This window comes from Artibeus jamaicensis, unplaced genomic scaffold (genome assembly GCF_021234435.1).
Source record: "Artibeus jamaicensis isolate MK-2021 breed Jamaican fruit bat unplaced genomic scaffold, CSHL_Jam_final contig_447, whole genome shotgun sequence".
Taxonomy (NCBI): Eukaryota; Metazoa; Chordata; class Mammalia; order Chiroptera; family Phyllostomidae; genus Artibeus; species Artibeus jamaicensis.
The window spans coordinates 3,632,058-3,649,574 of record NW_026521834.1 but is presented as its reverse complement, the minus strand read 5'-3'; the positions used below and the strand labels follow the sequence as shown (position 1 = coordinate 3,649,574).

General features: G+C 45.4%; 1 protein-coding gene across 2 annotated transcripts in view; it reads left to right on the top strand.

Moving 5' to 3' along the window:
- Window positions 1–3,869, top strand: part of IL6R (interleukin 6 receptor) — a 48,542-nt gene extending 44,673 nt beyond the window's left edge. Inside the window, exon 10 of one of the 2 annotated variants that reach the window (XM_053666204.1) lies at window positions 3,503–3,869. In XM_053666204.1, coding sequence (XP_053522179.1) covers window positions 3,503–3,518 — 16 coding nt within the window. In that variant the 3' untranslated portion in view covers window positions 3,519–3,869. Of the gene's footprint in view, window positions 1–24 lie in introns of both variants that reach the window. The other variant, XM_037162496.2, reaches the window with a different exon arrangement.
- The last annotated feature ends 13,648 nt before the right edge of the window (window positions 3,870–17,517 follow it).

The window sequence follows — 17,517 nt, the reverse complement described above, 5'->3', positions numbered from 1 at the left end:
TTATCTTCGTGTGTCTGTGTGAAGGTTCAAGAAGACGTGGAAGCTCCAGGCTCTGAGAGAAGGCAAGACGAGCATGCACCCACCTTACTCTTTGGGACAGCTGGTCCCTGAGAGGCCCAAGCCCACACCAGTGCTTGTTCCCCTCATCTCCCCACCAGTGTCTCCCAGCAGCCTTGGGTCGGACAACACCTCGAGGCACAGCCGACCAGATGCCAGGGGCCCACAGAGCCCTTACGACATCAGCAACAGAGATTACTTCTTCCCTCAGTAGCTGGCTGGGTGGCGTCTGGCAGGCTGGGCTGTCACACCTGCTGAGCTGTGTTGATGACAAAGCACATGCTGGCTTGTCACTGTCATTCCAGCTCAGCTCTGGTGTGTGGGGCCTCTGGCTTCACTGTAACAGAAGGGCCTCGCCAAAGCTTCGACACTGGATGAAAATAGGTTTGCTACACCTGTTCAGAAGGAAGAGGTGGTTGCATTTTTGAACCACCCTTCTCTAAAGGCCTGCTTAAAGGGGTTAGAATGACCTTGGGGCCTATGCAGAGAGGGTGTCAAGAGTCCCCTGGACATTGAGGTGGGCAGAGCAGGGCGGCTACAGAGGCCTCAGACCCCGGCTTCGTGTGGACAAACTGCTGGCCACCTGCACATGTGACACAGCTCTGCAAACTGCGCCCTGAGGACATAGGAGAGATCTCCATCCAAAGACCTCCAGTCGCCTCTTTCCCGGCCCACTGCACGGTTCCATCTTCCAGCTCAGACTCTTGAAACCGAAGTGCCTTCTCGTTTCAGTTTCAGCCTGAGGACGGCTCTTCCTCCACCGCCCGGGCCACGGAAGCTGTCAACTGCCTTTCCTCCCCACTCTGGAAAAACAGCTGAGAGGGGAGGCGAAGCTCAGGACCAGATGGTTTGAAGGGGAATTGTAATTAGTTCCTCATTAGCATTTCTCTAAATGTGAATCTTAGCCCTAGGCACCTGCTGAATCCAGAAGCAACTGCACTGACTCAGTTTCCCTCTCTGGATCCCAGGACTTCAGGAGGAGAGGAGAGAAGCAGAGAGGAAGCAGGGACTCAGGGACAGAGGCTGAAGGGGACGCAACCTCTGAAAACCAGAGTTCTCTATGGCCCTGTCCCTTGCTTCCCCAAAGGGAGAACTGGTGGGGAGTGGGGGGCGCTCCTGCCACTGGTGAGATCAAAATGTTCGATTCCTGCCTGTTTATTTTGTTTTCACCTGAGCCCGAGTGACAGGGAAGAACATATTTATCTGAAAAGACAGAAGAACCCCACAGGAATGTATTTTAATTTGTTTTTAAAAAACTGCTGACTATTCTTCTTGAGAGGATGGAGGGCCCCATCCTAGCTGAGGGTAGGTGTATAAATGACCTGGGGAGAAGCCCAGGGACTCCGGCATGCAACCAAGTTAAGTGAAAAGGGGGAGGAGAAAAAGCGCTATTCCTTTCTTAGAGAATAGACTCTTGGTTCCATTTTAAATTGTGTTTTTTTGTCTTAAAAAGTGAAGAAAATTGCCTGCTTCTTCTCTAATTTGGGAGAAAGCAGCTGTTACTACTCCTCCCTGCCATTGTGAAGGGCATGGTGTCCATCTCCTGGTGGCCATGCCGGGAAGCCTGCTGCCCATGGCTGCCAAGCAGGGTCAGTTGAAAATCCCCACCCCCGACAGCCCTCATTATCAGTGGGAGGGCGGTTCATTGAAAAACCCTCAGTGCCATCCTTCTTTAATTTAGTTCCTTGAATGTGATTCAGTTCAGTTAGTATGGAAGCTCCAGCTAAATGTCTCCTGTGTCGCTGAGACTAACCACTTGAGCTCACTTTTCTGTCCGGGCTCTGAAAATTCATGGATGAGAGTGGTTACCCAGACAAGTGCCTTCATGTATCACGGGTGCCCCAGAATGAAGCTATGATTCAAATCAGTTGTGTAACCACGGACCAAAAATTTACCAGACCACAGACTCTTCTAGTAGTCTACCCTTTTAGAAAAACAACCATCGGTACCAGACAGGTGGCAAAGGATGAAAATGACTGCTTTATTTACTGTTTCTGAGGTTCAGACTGTTACTATCTTGGGCGGGCAGTGATTTTCGTTGCCGGCTTTGTCTGTCGTTTCGGGCCTGTTCCTGCTTCAGGCAGCTCTCTTAAGCTGGCAGATGCCTGGCAGGTGGGGTTTTTTTCTACAAAGTTTCTTTGAGAACAGCAAAAATGCTGTTAAAGGGAAATATTAACAAAATGAAAATCTGCATGAGAAAGGGTGATTCTGTGCCCACGGTTCTTGAACTCTTTATAAAGTTTTACCCACAAGTGCTGTTACCAAAGCCAGGCGGAGAGGTGCTAGTGGAAGATGTGAAATCAGATAACTCATAATTACTGAGAGGTAGGCAGCTTTGATCTCCAAACTGTTTTTGCTTTCATTATTATTGTAACGAAACCACTTTTTTTTTCTGTATTGAAGAGGGTTTTTTCCCCTTTACATTTTTATAAGCTAGTGTAAATGAAGGATAAGTATTTCTCTTCTCTGGGTTGTGGGCTTTTCTCAGTGCACACAGGTATACGTACATCTAAGCTTTCTCTGCCCTCCAATCGATGGTCAGTCACCTGGTGTTTCAACCCGCAGGTCATTCTTACCTGTGTTCTGCAGCTCATGTGCCTTTTATCCTCAACGATGATGTTACTCACCTAATACCTATAGAGATCTGCCACATGGCTAGATGGGAAATGTTGGGATGGTGATAATTTATATTAAACGGGACAGTGTATCCTGCTGGGTTGGAAAAGTTAAAAACATGCTGGTTCAAAGTCTAAACTAAAGTGGTCCTTAATTCTTGTAGCATTAATAGAACGTTTTTTTCCGATGCCGAGGGGGTAGCATTGGCTGCATCTACAGAGCCATGAGGAACTCGGAGAGCCCTTTGTTTTGATGGAGCCCTAGGCCCTGTGGTTTTCTGCCAGGCTCCGGGCTCACTTCATTCTCGTTCCCCTGCTCTCCTGGGGAGAAGGGGAGGTGTGGCTCTGCTGCCGGGCAGGTCTGGGGCGGCGGGGCCCTGGTGGGGAGCAGAGCCCAGGGCAGCAGGCTGGGAGTGACCGCGGTTCCAGGGTTCCCTCCAGGAGAGTCTGGCCCTTCCTGCTTCGGTGCGGGGCTCTGTTGCCTCCTCTAAGGCCTAGTCAGCTGGGGAGGAGTCTGGCATCCAGCTCCCGGCGGAGCTGGTGGGAAATTTATCTTAATTTGGAGACGCAGGGGCAATGGTGGGGCCTTCGGAGCAGGAGCACGGAAGCCAGCTTTCCCACGTGGGCCCTGGGGCTCGGCTGGAAGGCCAGCTGGCCCGGGTGCTGCACCGGACACTGCTGATCATCCCCTGAGTTGGGTCCTTCCGACATCGGCTCCTCTGTGTGGTCTGGTACCAGCACCAGTACATCTCTATGGCAACCTTAATGATTTTGCATTTGCTAATTTTAATTTTTTTCAATTATGGTTGGCATTCTATGTTATTTTGCAGCCTTAATGATACATGAAGAGACATGGTTGGTTTATGGGCACACGACAAGCGGAGACCTGCTCTGGAAGGACCGGGGTGGAGCCGCATGCGGCCAGGCTGCTCACTGAGGGAGAGACCATGTTTGGGTGGAGACCACATGTCTGTTAAATAAATACCTCAACTTTGTATTTTGGAGAGAAATAATAGTTTCAAGCTTGTTTTTATTTTTTTACCTAATTATCTAAAAGCAAATACCAGAGGCTGATGTCTGTATATGGGGCAAAGGGTCAGTATGATATGCTTTTCAATGTTTTTTTTTCTTTTTATCAGCTATTTTACATTTAAAGTGAAAATTGTAAATGTTTGAAATAAAGAATTTCTAAAAATATGCTTGAGGTGTAATTATGTTTGGGGCTCCTGGGTCATTTAAAGGAAGGATTAGGAAGGACTATTTTGGGGTAGGCCTCCCCTTAATGCAGGATGAAATTACCTCTGGAAAAAATCAAATTAGTTTAGCCCTGGCTGGTGTGGCTCACTGGATCGAGTGCAGGCCTGTTAAACTGAAAGGTCGCCGGTTTGATTCAGAGTCAGGGCACATGCCTGGGTTGTGGGCCAGGTCCCCAATAGGGGACACTCAAGAGGTAACCACACACTGATGTTTCTCTTCCTCCCTTCCCCTCTCTCTAAAAATAAATAAATAAACTTAAAAAAATCAGATTAGTTTTAAGAAGTAAGTAGAAGTTTCTTTCTCAAAAGACACTAATTGTGAAAGTGTTTCCCAAAATGAGTCCTGGGGTTTCTGGAAGAGGCGTGGATGCTTCTGCCACGTTTACCATCACCACCAGCCTAGGGACTTGTGGGGGAGGAAACAGAAGGGCCATTATTCACCAGAAGCCTGTTCGTTGGACAGGGGTGTTAACACTATCACAAAGGCAACCCTGCACTCTCCTTGATCATCAAATAGCTTAAATCAGTCCCCTGTTAAAAAGGGTCTCAGGTGGGAAAAACTTGGAGCACAGCCATCCTACATCCCCGAGACAGAGGACAGCCCTGTGGGGCTGCTTTGTGGATAGAAGGGGCTTTGTAAACAGCTCAGGGCTCAAGAGGAGGGAAGTGCAACCGTATGACTCAGACTGAAAGTTGAAGGGTGAGGCCCCCCTGTGTGCTGCCCCCACCCTACCCCAGGGAGAGGAAAGCCACATTACCAAACCTGCAGGACCTATCTCCTTGAGGATCTTTTCTGAGGTTGGTTCCTGTCTTGCAGAAAAGGGGCAGGAGACATGCCCCCCAGGACGTGTGGCTCGAGGAGAAAGTTGCAGGAGTGGGGATGAGGAGCAGGAAGTAGAAGAGGGCGCCTCCCTCCTCTCCACGGCATTGCTATTGGGATGACACGGTTGCGATGCTCTTTCCAGGAGCATTGGGGAGAGCAGATGGTGATTCCTGTAGAGGATGGGAAGGAGCGCTCAGTCAATGGAACAGCCACCGAGGAAAGCATTTTCCTTATTCACTGAGGCACAGGACCCCAGCCCTTTCTCCGTACCTGTGGGAAGTGCAGACCGGCAGCCAGAAACTGCCTCTCTGAAGTAGCACAAGTGCTGTTGGGAGACAGACTGCTGTGTGTAGGGGCCAGGCGCAGGGCAGCCTCAGGCAGAGCGGTGCTAGGTGGGCTGGCTGTGTGGCCTGTCGCTTGAACAGTCATGGGCAATGACAGCCAGCCCTTCATCCTTCAAATACTAGCCAATCCTGGTTTCTTTATGAAAGTTCCTGTCTTCTGCTGATGTATGTCACCTAAAAAACAAAGCAAAACGAAGTAACAGCAACAATTCCTCAGCCTGGTCCTATTTCATACCAACATTTTTTTTTAATCCTCACCCAAAGATATGTTTATTGATTTCGGAGAGAGGAAGGAAGGGGGGAGGGAGAGAGAGAGATGTAAGAGAGAAACATTGATTAGTTGCCTCCTGTGCACACCCTGAGCAGGGATCGAACCTGCAAACTAGGTGTGTACCTGACCAAGAATTGAACCCACAACCTTTTGGTGTACGGGACAATGCTTCAACCACTGAGCCACCTGGCCAGGGCCATACCCTTAGTTTTAGGTGACAACCCAAAACATGAGTAAAATTAAGGGTTTTGGAAAATTATAAAACACTGTAATTTTTCATCAAGGGCGTTTCATCAAAGATAACTTCTAAGTGCTTAATAAAATGGCCCAATGTCCACAGGAAAGCATACCGAGTAATGGGAAGCTGCATTTTCATATTTCACTATGATTTTTTAAGAAATGGGATTTATTGGGAGGACAGTTGTATTTTATTTTGGTCTCTGTTTCATTTTGGTTTCACTGAGGTAGAAATGACATAATGATATGTCAGCGTCGGGCGCCTGACATAATGACTCAATCTTTGTAGAAACTGCAACAAGACGGCCACCACAGTAAAGCCTGGGTAACATCCGCCTCCGTACACTGAACGTAGAAAAGTTTTTTCTTGTGATGAGAACCTTCAAGATCTACCCTCCTAGCTACTTTCAAATGTGTGATACAGTATTATCAATTATGGTTATTATGCTGTCCATTATATCCCCATGAATTATTCATTTTATATTCAGAAACCTGTACCTCCTGATCCCTTTGCCCACTTTGCCCACCCGTCCGGGTCTTCAAATGTGTGTGCTGCACAGTCAACTCATGGTTAACACACAAATGTCTGAGCTGCACAGTCACGGTTTTAAGTGATGAGCCGTCTCAGGGGGACACACGGGCCAGACGCGCTGGAGGGGGAGGTGTCTTCCCCCACTCGCGGACGCACTGGTGTCCGCTGCAGGGACTCCAGCTCCGTCTGACGTGGACTCCAGAACGCTGAATAAGCTCCCAGACGGTTCTGAGGAGGATGGCGACGGCCCCTGGGGGTGACTGTGGATCCTGACGGTTTCCATGACGAGGTGAGCGCTATGAGGGCCTCGCATTCAGGACTTGGCATACCTCGGTGGACCGCGCCTGTGGACAGGTCCCTCTGAATCTCAGTAATGGGTGGTGTCTGTCCTGGAGTGTAAGTCCCTCAAGTTATCCTGCTGTGCAGCTGCTGTGCAGCGGCATGTTACCGTGGGTATTAACTGGAAGACAAAATCTGTGGGCAGCAGGGAGCTACGCCACTGGCCCTGATGGTTACGTAGAAGTCCACAAAACCTTTTTTGGTAGAGACAGTCTATGAAAAGTAGCTAAAAATAAAGGCCGCATTTATTTTTAATAAATGCAGATCATCCACCAGGTGTTTCACAAGCAGGATACTCTTTCTCATCCTAATGATGCTGTGAGGTGTTTTCACCTGTTTATAGAGGATGCCACTGAGGTTCACATTGGAAAAATAGTGGCCTAAGAAACCCAAGCTAATAAAGAGGCTGAACTGGACTTCGAACCTGGGTCTGCCTGACTCCAAGCCTGGCATTCTTTACCCTGCCCTGTGGCCCCTCAGCCACTGGTGGCCTCTTGCCAACCCCTTTCCCAGACCAGGTGCCCTTGCCCTGCGTGGGTGGGGGCCTGGCCTGGCCCACTTTCTCTGGAAGGGAGCTGGGCATGGACTCCTGTTAGTGTGGGAAGGCGCTGGAGTCTGGGCCCCACACGCATATGTCCTGGGGCTCCCATGGGTGGCCCTGAGGCAGCTCATATCACAGGCAGCTGCTCACATTACAGGCAGCCACAAAAAAGATGGGTCACAGAAGGTAGGGACACAACCAATTCCTTGTATGTAATGGTCCAAGATCAGAAACCCAATCAGGCCACTTCCCTTCCATCCATATCAGCCCATATGAACACTTCGTGAATGATGTGGTTTTCCTCTGTTGCTTTCTTGGTATGCATTTCAATGAGCCTCCTTGAAATCCTCAAATTGTGCTTTCTTTATGGCTCGGAGACCTTATCCCATCCACTACCTCTGGAAAGATGAGCAGTCGCCACGTTGTGAGTACTGGTTCCCTCTGGGTGGTGGGAGTCATTCAGGGAGTGTTGACTGAACCACAGTGCTGCCTTTGAGGGTACAAGATGATCTGATAGCTTCCTCAAGAGGCTGGCAGTCCATTCAGTGGGCCACACAGTTACTAGCACATGCTGTCTCTGGGAGCAAATGACTGATATGGTTTGGGGAGTCAGGGAAGGAAGGGGTAGAAATGGGGAGAGCAAAGATGGAGGAGGAGAGTCCAGGCGGAGGGTGTTGCACAGGGAGAGGCTGGCCAAGGGCTGCAGGGAGGAGTGGGGATGGGGGAGGGAAGTCTGCCTTGGATATAGACCACGCTAACAACGTTGCAATGTTCTAAGGGCATTAGGAAGTCACTGCAGACCAGATTTGCTCCTTTTTGCCTTTTAGGCATATCTATATTTTTGCATGCACATGTATGTTTTTACAATTGAAGATATCTTCTTAAATTATATTTTACTGATTATGCTATTACAGTTGTCCCAATTTTTCCCCCTTTGCCTCCCTCCAACCTATGCCCTACTCCCTTAGGCAACCCCCCACCATTGTTTGTGTCCTGGGTATAAGTTCTTTGGCTCCAGGGGTGTCCAACCTTTTGACGTTTTGGGGCTACAATGGAAGAGGAAGAGTTGTCTTGGGCCACATATTAAATACATTGCAACATGCGATCACAAAAAATATCTCAATGTTTCATGTAGATTTATGGCCATCCTGAGCTGCATGTGGCCCGCAGGCCACAGATTGGACACCCCTGCTACTCCCTTTCCTACACTGTCCAGAACATCCCCATGGCTATTCTGTAACTATCTACTCATACTTAATCCCCTCGCCTCTTCACCCCTTCCCCCACACCGCCTCCAAACTGGCCATCATTGAGACCATCTTTGTATCCATGATTCGGTCTGTTTTTCTTGTTTGCTTAGTTTGTTTTTAAGGTTTTATTTATTTATACTTAGAGAGAGGGGACGGGAGGGAGAAAGAGAGGGAGAAAAACATTGATGAGCTAGAGATACATGATTGGCTGCCTCATGCATGCCCCCAACTGGGGACCTGGCCCATAACCCAAGCATATGCTCTGGGAATCGAACCAAAGACCTTTTGTTTCACAGACTGGCACTCAATCCACTTAGCCACACCAGCCAGGGATGTTTTTAGAGTCAATTGTTGATAGATGTGTATTTATTGCCATTATATTGTTCATAGTTTTGAGCTTCATTTTCTTTTCCTTTACTTTAAAAAATATATTTTATTGATTATGCTATTACAGTTGTCCCATTCCCCCCTTTTATTCCCCTCTACCCTGCACACCCTCTCTCACCTGCATTTCCCCCCTTTAGTTCATGTCCATGGTCATACATATAAGTTCTTTGGCTTCTACATTTCCTGTACTAATTTTAACCTCCCCCTGTCTATTTCCTACCTACCATTTATGCTCCTTATCCTCTGTACCTTTTCCCCATCTCTCCTCCCATTCCCCCCACTGATAACCCTCCACATGATCTCCATTTCTCTGATTCTGTTCCCGTTCTAGTTGTTTGCTTAGTTTGTTTTTGTTTTCTTTTTAGGTTCAGTTGTTAATAACTGTGAGTTTGTTGTCCTTTCACTGTTCATATTTTTTATCTTCTTTTTCTTAGATAAGTCCCTTCAACATTTCATATAATAAGGGCTTGGTGATGATGAAGTCCTTTAACTTGACCTTACCTGGAAAGCACTTTATCTGCCCTTCCATTCTAAATGAAAGCTTTGCTGGATAGAGCAATCTTGGATGTAGGTCCTTGCCTTTCATGACTTGGAATACTTCTTTCCAGCCCATTCTTACCTTCAGGGTTTCTCCTCAAGGGAGAGAGGAAGAAAGGAAGAGAAACATCAGTGTGTGGTTGCCTCTTATGCACCCCCTACTAGGGACCTGGCCCAAAACCCAGGCATGTGCGCTGATTGGGAATCAAACTGGCAACACTTTTGTTCACAGGCTGGGACTCAATACACTGAACCACACCAGCCAGGGCTCCTTTAGTTTTTTTCTGGTCTGGGAAGCACTTCATTTGTCCTTCGATTCTAAATGATAACTTTGCTGGGTAGAGAAATCTTGACTATAGGTCCCTGCTTTTCATGACTTCGAATATTTGTTATCAATCTCTTTTTGCCTGCAAAGTTTCTTTTGAGAAATTAGCTGACAGTCTTATGGGAATTCCCTGGTAGGTAACTAACTGTTTTTATCTTGCTGCTTTTAAGATTCTCTCTTTACCTTTGACCTTTGGCATTTTAATATGATGTGTTCAAGTGCATTGTAAAGAGTAGCCCTCTTCATATCCCTCTTCTTTTAGACTCTCTGTGCTTCCTGGACTTGCCTGTATATTTTTCAACAAATTAGGGAAGTTTTCTTTCCTTATTTTTTCAAATAGATTTTCAATTTCTTGCTCTTTTTCTTTTCCTTTTGTCATGTCTGTAATGCAAATGTTGGAATGCTTGAAGTTGTCCCAGCACTGACTATACTCATTTTTTTGGATTCTTTTTTCTTCTCATTTTTCTGATTGGTTGTTTTTTGTTTCCTTATGTTCCAAATCATTGATTTGATTCTCAGCTTCATTCACTCTATTGTTATTCCCCTGAAACTTTTTTAAAATTTTCAATTAGTGTATCCTTTGTTTCTCACTGGGTCTTTTTTAATGCCATGAGGTCCTCACTAAATTCCTCGAGCATCCTTATAGACAGTGTTTTGAACTCTGCATCTGATAGATTGCTTATCTCCATTTTGTTTAACTCTTTTTCTGGAGTTTTGTTCTGTTCTTTCATTTTAGCTGTGTTTCTGCATTTCCTCATTTTGGCAGCCTCCCTGTGTTTGTTTCTATATATTAGGTAGAGATGCTATGACTCTCTGCTTTGATAGCGTGGTCTAATGTAGTAGGTGTCCTGTAGGGTCAGGTGGCACAGCCTATCCTATTATTCAAGAAGGATATTTGAGGTATGCCCTTCCTGTGGGCTGAGTACTCCCTTGTCTTGTAGTTGAGACTTGATTGCTGTTGGCAAGTCAATGGGAAGGATTTACCCAGGCCAGTCAGCTACAAAGACAGGCTGTGACCACTGATCTCAAACCTCTGCCCTCCGTGGAGGAGCAGGGTGGTGGTGCTGCAGTGTGATCTGTAGCTGTCTACTGGGTGCACAGGCTCTGGGGTTTCCCCAGCTGGTACAGACCAAGATCAGCCTTCACCTGTGTTCTGTCCTGGGCTACCTGAATGAGGTATACCCTGAATGAGGTATAAAGCAATCTGAGATGGCTGGTACTTGTTCTGGGCTTGGAGATTCCCAGGTGAAGCCAAGCAGTGAATCTAGGCTGGCTGCTGCTAGTGCCAGGCCTGGGGCCACTTAGCAAGAGCTGGGGGCTAACTGAGGCTGGATGTTACTTGTTTGATAGGAGTTAGGCAATTGTGAAGCATGAGCCAAGACCAGCCATTCATATGGACAAGTCAGAGTTAGAAGTTTGGGTGGGCCTGCAAGTCTCAGGGAATCTCCAGGGTGGGGCAAACAGTGTTATCCAGGTTGATGGAGTCTCAGATATGGTATATACCTGCTGGCTCTGTGGCTCTGTTGTTCTGTGGGAGGAGGGCTTAGAAAAGGGACAGTGGCCTCTGCCTGCCTTTATGTCTGGGGAAAAGCTGTTCTCCAGCTCCTGCTTTGATGCCAGTAACTTCAACTCCTCTCTGTATGCTACGGTGCCTTTCAGCTGCTATCCTGGTGCTGGAGCTCAGGGGGAGTGAGTCTGAGTAAAGTCCATGTGTGAGTTCTTTAAGAGGAATTGCCTGGGACTCCAGAAGTTTCTTCCACCAACTCAAACCTTGCTGTTTTTTGCAGCCAGAAGTTATGGGGGCTTATCTCCCTGGCACTGGAACCCTGGGCTTGGGAGCTGGTATGGGGCTGGGACTCCTTGCTCTTGAAATATCCCTCCCGAATTTTTATCCACCACATGTGGATGTAGGACCAGCCCATTCTGTGTCTCTGCCCCTCCTACCAGTCTGGATGGATGTAACTTCTTCAATTCCATAGTTGTCAGACTTTCATTCAACTCAATTTTGACAGCTCTGATTGATGGTTGTTCTATATTTTAGTTGTAATTTTGATGTGGTTGTGTGAGGAGGCAAGCTGTATTTACCTATGGCACCATCTTGACCTGCAGTAAGACATCTTTTATTATACAATTATAATTCTATTTTGGAGTAGTTCAACCATGTTGTATTGCCTGTAAAAACTGTTTATTAAAAAGTGCAAGAAGTAGGTGTGGATCATAGATAAAACAAAATTGTCTATGAGACAGTAATTGTTGAAGCAGGGTACAGAATGATTCATTATATTAATCTTTAAACAGCTTTGACATTCTCCAGTTTAAAAAGATCAATGACTTTAGGGAGATGTTTTGCTTGCAAATGTACCATTTAAAATAATTCAAAATGAATATTACTATACCTTTCTTAATTATCCTTTAATGTAAACTACGGTTCTCACATCATCAACACACTGCTTGATACCTTGATGAATGAATTGGCTTTTATATGCACAATAAGTAATATATCTTCACATCAATTAATTCAAACTAGTACTCCTATTTGTCTATGCACATAAGTTAGAAGGCAATCTGAATCATTGAAAAAAATGTCACATAGGAAGCATTTTTAGCTTGAATCAAGATGATACAGTGACTCATACTCTATGATTCACAAGGTAGGGAAAGTGATTCTGGTGCTAAGTGTAGACTTTGCAAATGATGATCTGCGTGTCTCAGAGTGAACCTCCTCATGTACAACCACATACTGATCACCAGAGCTCACATTGCCTCCCAGGACTTCAAACTGCCCAGATTCATAGGAGGAGCCTCTCCCAAGCATGGAAAAGGATACTGTGACTCAAGGACATGCCCTGCCTGACCCCGCACATTGGTGTCCTGGCAGTGGACTTGGATCCCTAAACCCAATTCCTGCCCCCTGCCTCCAGTCCACAGGCACATCTATGGGGAGACAGCACCTTGGTTGCAGCTGGCAACCTGGATGTCCAGTCTGCTAGATACATTCTCACTGTAAGATAGTAAACTGGCATCGTTTAGTTTTTAATTGTGGTGAAACTGAATTTGCCATCCTATCCATTTTTAAGTATAGCATTTAATTGCGTTAAGTATATTTATACTGTTGCATAAATAACCTTGAGATCATTTCATTTCGTAAAGCTGAAACTCCGCTAAACAATTCCCTACTTTCCCCTCCTCCCAGGTCCTGGCACCCACCATTCTACCTTCTGTTTCTATGAATATGAGTCCTCTTGGTGCCTCGTACAAGTGGAATTGCATGGCATTTGTCTTTTTGTAACTGGGTTATTTCACTTGGCAAAATTCATCCACGTTGTAGCATGCATCAGAATTTCATTCCTTTTTAAGGCTGAATAATACTCTACTGCCTGCATGCATCACATGTTGTTTATCCAGGATCCATCCATGGACTTTTGGGTTGCTTGTACTTCTTGGCTATTGTAAATGTTTTTTTAAACTTTATTTTTCACCTGCTAACCAAAACAAGGTGGTTAGTTTATTACTCCTTGCCTAAGTTTTACTCATTATATTCTTCAAATGGAAGAATTTTACAGGCCAAGTACACTCTTTCAAAGGAAAAATACAAGTATAGTAATTAAGAGCTACTCTAGAATTTGACCAGGTTTCAACCTGGGTTCTACAATTCGCCGTGTGACTCACCCAGCACCAGCTCTTGGATGACTCCTAGCACCAGGTCCCTATGTGAAAAGCGAGGCCACCACCTGGCTCGCTGAGCTGAGAAGAATTAAGACAGTGCAGTATGAAAACTTTTGTTCAGCAACGCACCTAGTAAGAGTGCATTCTCACTGCTTATGTCCTGGCCGCTCACAGGGTCTGAATCCAACACGCAACACTCAGAACCTTGGGTTCTTAAGATGGTGTGATCAACCTGAATTCTGAAAACCATTACTCAATGGCTTTGCTTGGGGAGTGGTGGTGAGGCGAACATTTCTCAATGCAAACTTCCTTTTCTGTTAACAGAGATGGGGAAACACAATAAGCACTTGCCACCTGGTGGCAATTTATATAAATGTTCAATGGAAATTTAAAATTTGATACCAAAAGATTAAACACTATAGCCTTATTCTCAAATGAATTTATTTGCAAATTTCTAAATAGTAGCTTCCAGTGGTGATTCTCAGCCATAAGTGAGTATCAAAATCATCTGCTGCAGGTTTAAAAATATATAGATTTTTAACAATAGACTAAAGTAGCAAATCCCATGGACAGGATGAGGACATCTGTGTGAAGAGCAAACCACAATAAAAATGAAAACAAAGCCACAACTATGACACCCCATCAGGGATGGTGGCAAACGCAAGTCTGCTCCGGAAGAAGGTGGTCAAGGAGACAGAGTACAACTTCAGTGTGTTTCTGTTTTATGTGGGAATTAAAACATAATAGAAGGGCTCTAAAGACGAACTGAGAAAAAATATAAGGCCAGGCCCTGGCCGATGTGCCTCAGTGGGTTGGAGCGCTGTCCCACACCCCACAAGGCTGCAGGTTTGACCCCCGATCAAGGCGCACACCCAGGTTGTGGGTTTGATCCCGAGTTAGGGTGCAAATGGGAGGCAACTGATTGATGTTTCTTTGTTATATGGATATTTCTCTCTCTTCCTCTGTTCCTCCCTTTGTTACAGAAACAACCCCACTCCCCTGGCATCTGTTTTACTATGGCTCTTTGCCTGCTGCTGTTAGGAACTATGGCTCTCAATGCCAGAGTTTGGTGAAAAGGAAAGGAACTATTTATCAAAACTTATACAGGTTTAGAGTAATGGTGGAATGTCACCGTTAAAATCCCAAAGTCCCTTTAAAACACCCACCAACGCATATGCATAGTCTTACCTTCCCCTCTTTGCCCAGTCAGGCCAGTCAGGGGCACCGTATCTCAGGAAAAGAAAGTAGAAGTCTGTAGCTTGGCTAGGCTCCTGTTCTTCATCCAAACCTCATCCTTGTGGTGGGCGGGTGGGAGTCCTTCTGCCTTCTTTCAAACCGCTAAGACAGAGCTCTGCATGGCCGCTGCATCTTGCTTTCCTGCTTCCTGAGCCACGTGGTCAAGAGACCCCCCTCTCCTCTTCCCAAAACTGTTAAACCCCAGCATGGCTGCCATGCCTGGGTTTTAATCCTGGTGTGGATCTTCCTCGATAACCCTGTTTCCAACTCCTTCCACAATCAGCTACACACACTCCCCTATTCTCTGCCTTTCTTGGCTGCCATAGTTAGTTCAGGCAGGTGTGGCCCCGAGGCGTGGAGCGAACCACCTCCAAGCTCCTGTGCAGGCACTGTAACCGCTGTAAACCTGTGGGTTCGGGGGTGGCGGGGAGCTGCCTCCCAGCTACATCATGGGTCAAAGTCATGCATGTCTCCCTGGCTCTGTGCAGGCTGTGAAGCTAGCCTGCTGTTATTAATATACAAAATAACTCTTAATCCCTGCTGCTGCTGCTGCTGCTGCTGCTGCTTTTCCCAGCCCCCAAGCTAGGCTTGTGCGGGGCCTTGGGGCCTCTCAGCCTACACCTGGTCACACCTTCCCCCCCTCTAATATCAATAAGCCTGTTCATGGGTAAGGATAAAAAAATTAAGATCAGGTCTGGTTATGTTCAATCATGGTTTGCTGACACATTTCATTAACAGTGATTACAAATGAAATTTTGATCCTCTTTGCTGTAGCTGTTACCACAGAAAGGTGTTTGTTTTTATGAAGGGGAGTGATTCTCAAAACTAAGCCAATCTAGCAAGACGAGGTTTTCTTGAAGTAATGTTTATTTAAAGGTACGCTTCAGAGTAAACCATCTTTAGGAAGGTATGCAGCCTATACTGGCTACTGCAATACATCCAGAATTTAAAAAAAAACTTTCCGATATAATATAAATTACTAAAGCTCTACAGATAGGTACCTGTATTACATACAATCTTCAAATATTTTCAAAAGTTAAAATTATGTATTCATCGGTATTTAAAATTTTAAAGCCCACGGACAAATAACTAAATGGTTAAGAACTTGACAAACTAAGATTTTTGTCTCAGTTGCTTGTTGCTAGCACATTCACTCACATACAATTTGAGATTCTAAACAACGTGATTCGGCCACAGTTCAGAGGCCTTGGGATGAGAGTGGTATTAGGCTATAAATCATCCTTTTCCGCAGGAAAAGACAGATTCCAAGAGGGCAACTGCTGTGTTATCATTTTTCACGCTATGGACTGGATCAGAAATCCTTTAGAAAACACCCTAGATGTGCAGCTCATTTCCCCACTGCAGTTTGCTCTCTTTCCATTAGATGGCAGTAACATACCATTGCTCTAACTATAAGGTCAGAAATTAAGAAAGCTAAATTTTCTCTAAATCCAAATTAATGGGGTTATAACAATTTGAGAGAAGAATGAAGAAAAGTGATTTTAAAGAGATCATAGGGCCAAAATAGGGCTGGTTAAGGAAAATAAGAGAGACAATTAATGAATAAAAGACATCTATGGGGAAGGTATTAAAGAAATTCTTCTAAATATTAAAAGGATGCAGAGGAGAAAGGAAATGAAATCTAGACATCTCGGTCCCCACTTCAGACTGAAGAAAAAATGAGGCATTAACTTTTGACTTAAAAAAGAACAATTTAGTAGAACACAAAGGCTACTCTCATTTAAAAAAAAGATTTTACTTACAAGGTCTGTCCAGAAAAAGTCCAGCCATGGTTAATAGAATGGTTGGCACAGCAATCAACAAGATGTAAACTGGCAGCCAAGGAGAGTGGACTGGAATGCGCATGCGTGAACAATGATGACTTCACTGTACTAGTCAGTGGGGGAAGTAGAAGCCATTGAGTGAGATGTGTACTGTGTGGCCATTACATTAAAAATGTTTGAACAAGTAAAGCACCAAGTCTGCATCAAATTTTGCATTAAGCTTCAACATTTCTCTATGGTAACTATTGGGATTATTCAGAGGGCTGCACCTATGGGCGACTGGTGACTGGCAGCTTCATCATGGCAGTTCACCTGCATGTATCACATGTCTTGTGCAGAGTTTTTCTGGTGAAGCATCAAATCATCCAGGCAGCTCAGCTATCCTACAGTGCCCTGCAACTTCTGGTTTTTCCCAAAAGTAAAATCACCTTTGAAAGAGAAGAGATTTCAGACCATCAATGAGATTCAGGAAAATATGAGGTCCCAAGATGCCTACTTTGAAGGGGACTGAGGTGTCATTGTTCTATGTGCACTGTTTCTTGTATCTTCTTCAATAAGTGTCTCTACTTTTCCTATTACATGGCTGGATACCTTCTGGACAGACCTCGTATTATTATATTTTTTTAGAGAGGGGAAGGGAAGGGAAAAGAGAGGGAGAGAAGCATTGATTGGTTGCCTCCTGCTCGGCCCCAGCTGGGGGTGGGAGGGTGGGGAGACTGGGCCTGAAACCCAGGGATGTGCCCCCGACCTGGAATCAGACTGGCAACCCCCCTGCTTTGTGGGATGACACCCAACCAACTGAGCCACACCAGTCAGGGCAAACCTACCCTCATTTGAAAAGCAACTGTTTAGTACTATTTTCCCACCTGTGCCAAAATTTTTTGCCTGTCTCCAGAGATTATCTGTTCACTTCCCCGTTCTGTGGCAGATGCCAATAATGAATAACAACTCAGCAAAATATGGAGGCTTCAAACAGCAAAAATAAAGGCTCTTTTTATAGATGCTTCTTAAGAAAGGAGTTTGAATAACTTCAGAGGACACATCTGTCCCTCATAGAGAGTAGGCATATCAATATTTACCTTTTTGTGCACATATTAACATTTCTCCATTATTTTATTCCAGTGTATTTAAATAAACACAATTCCAAAGGTTGAAATCCAACCTGATAGAAACAGCTATGGTAGGAAAGTAAATAGAAAAGTCCTTTTCCCTTCTACTCTTATAGGCCTGAAACAGAGCAATTAAGTAAGCTCATCTAATATTAACCCAGAAAAGGGAGTTACTTTTAAAAGGGGGGGTGATAGCTCTGGCCAGGTG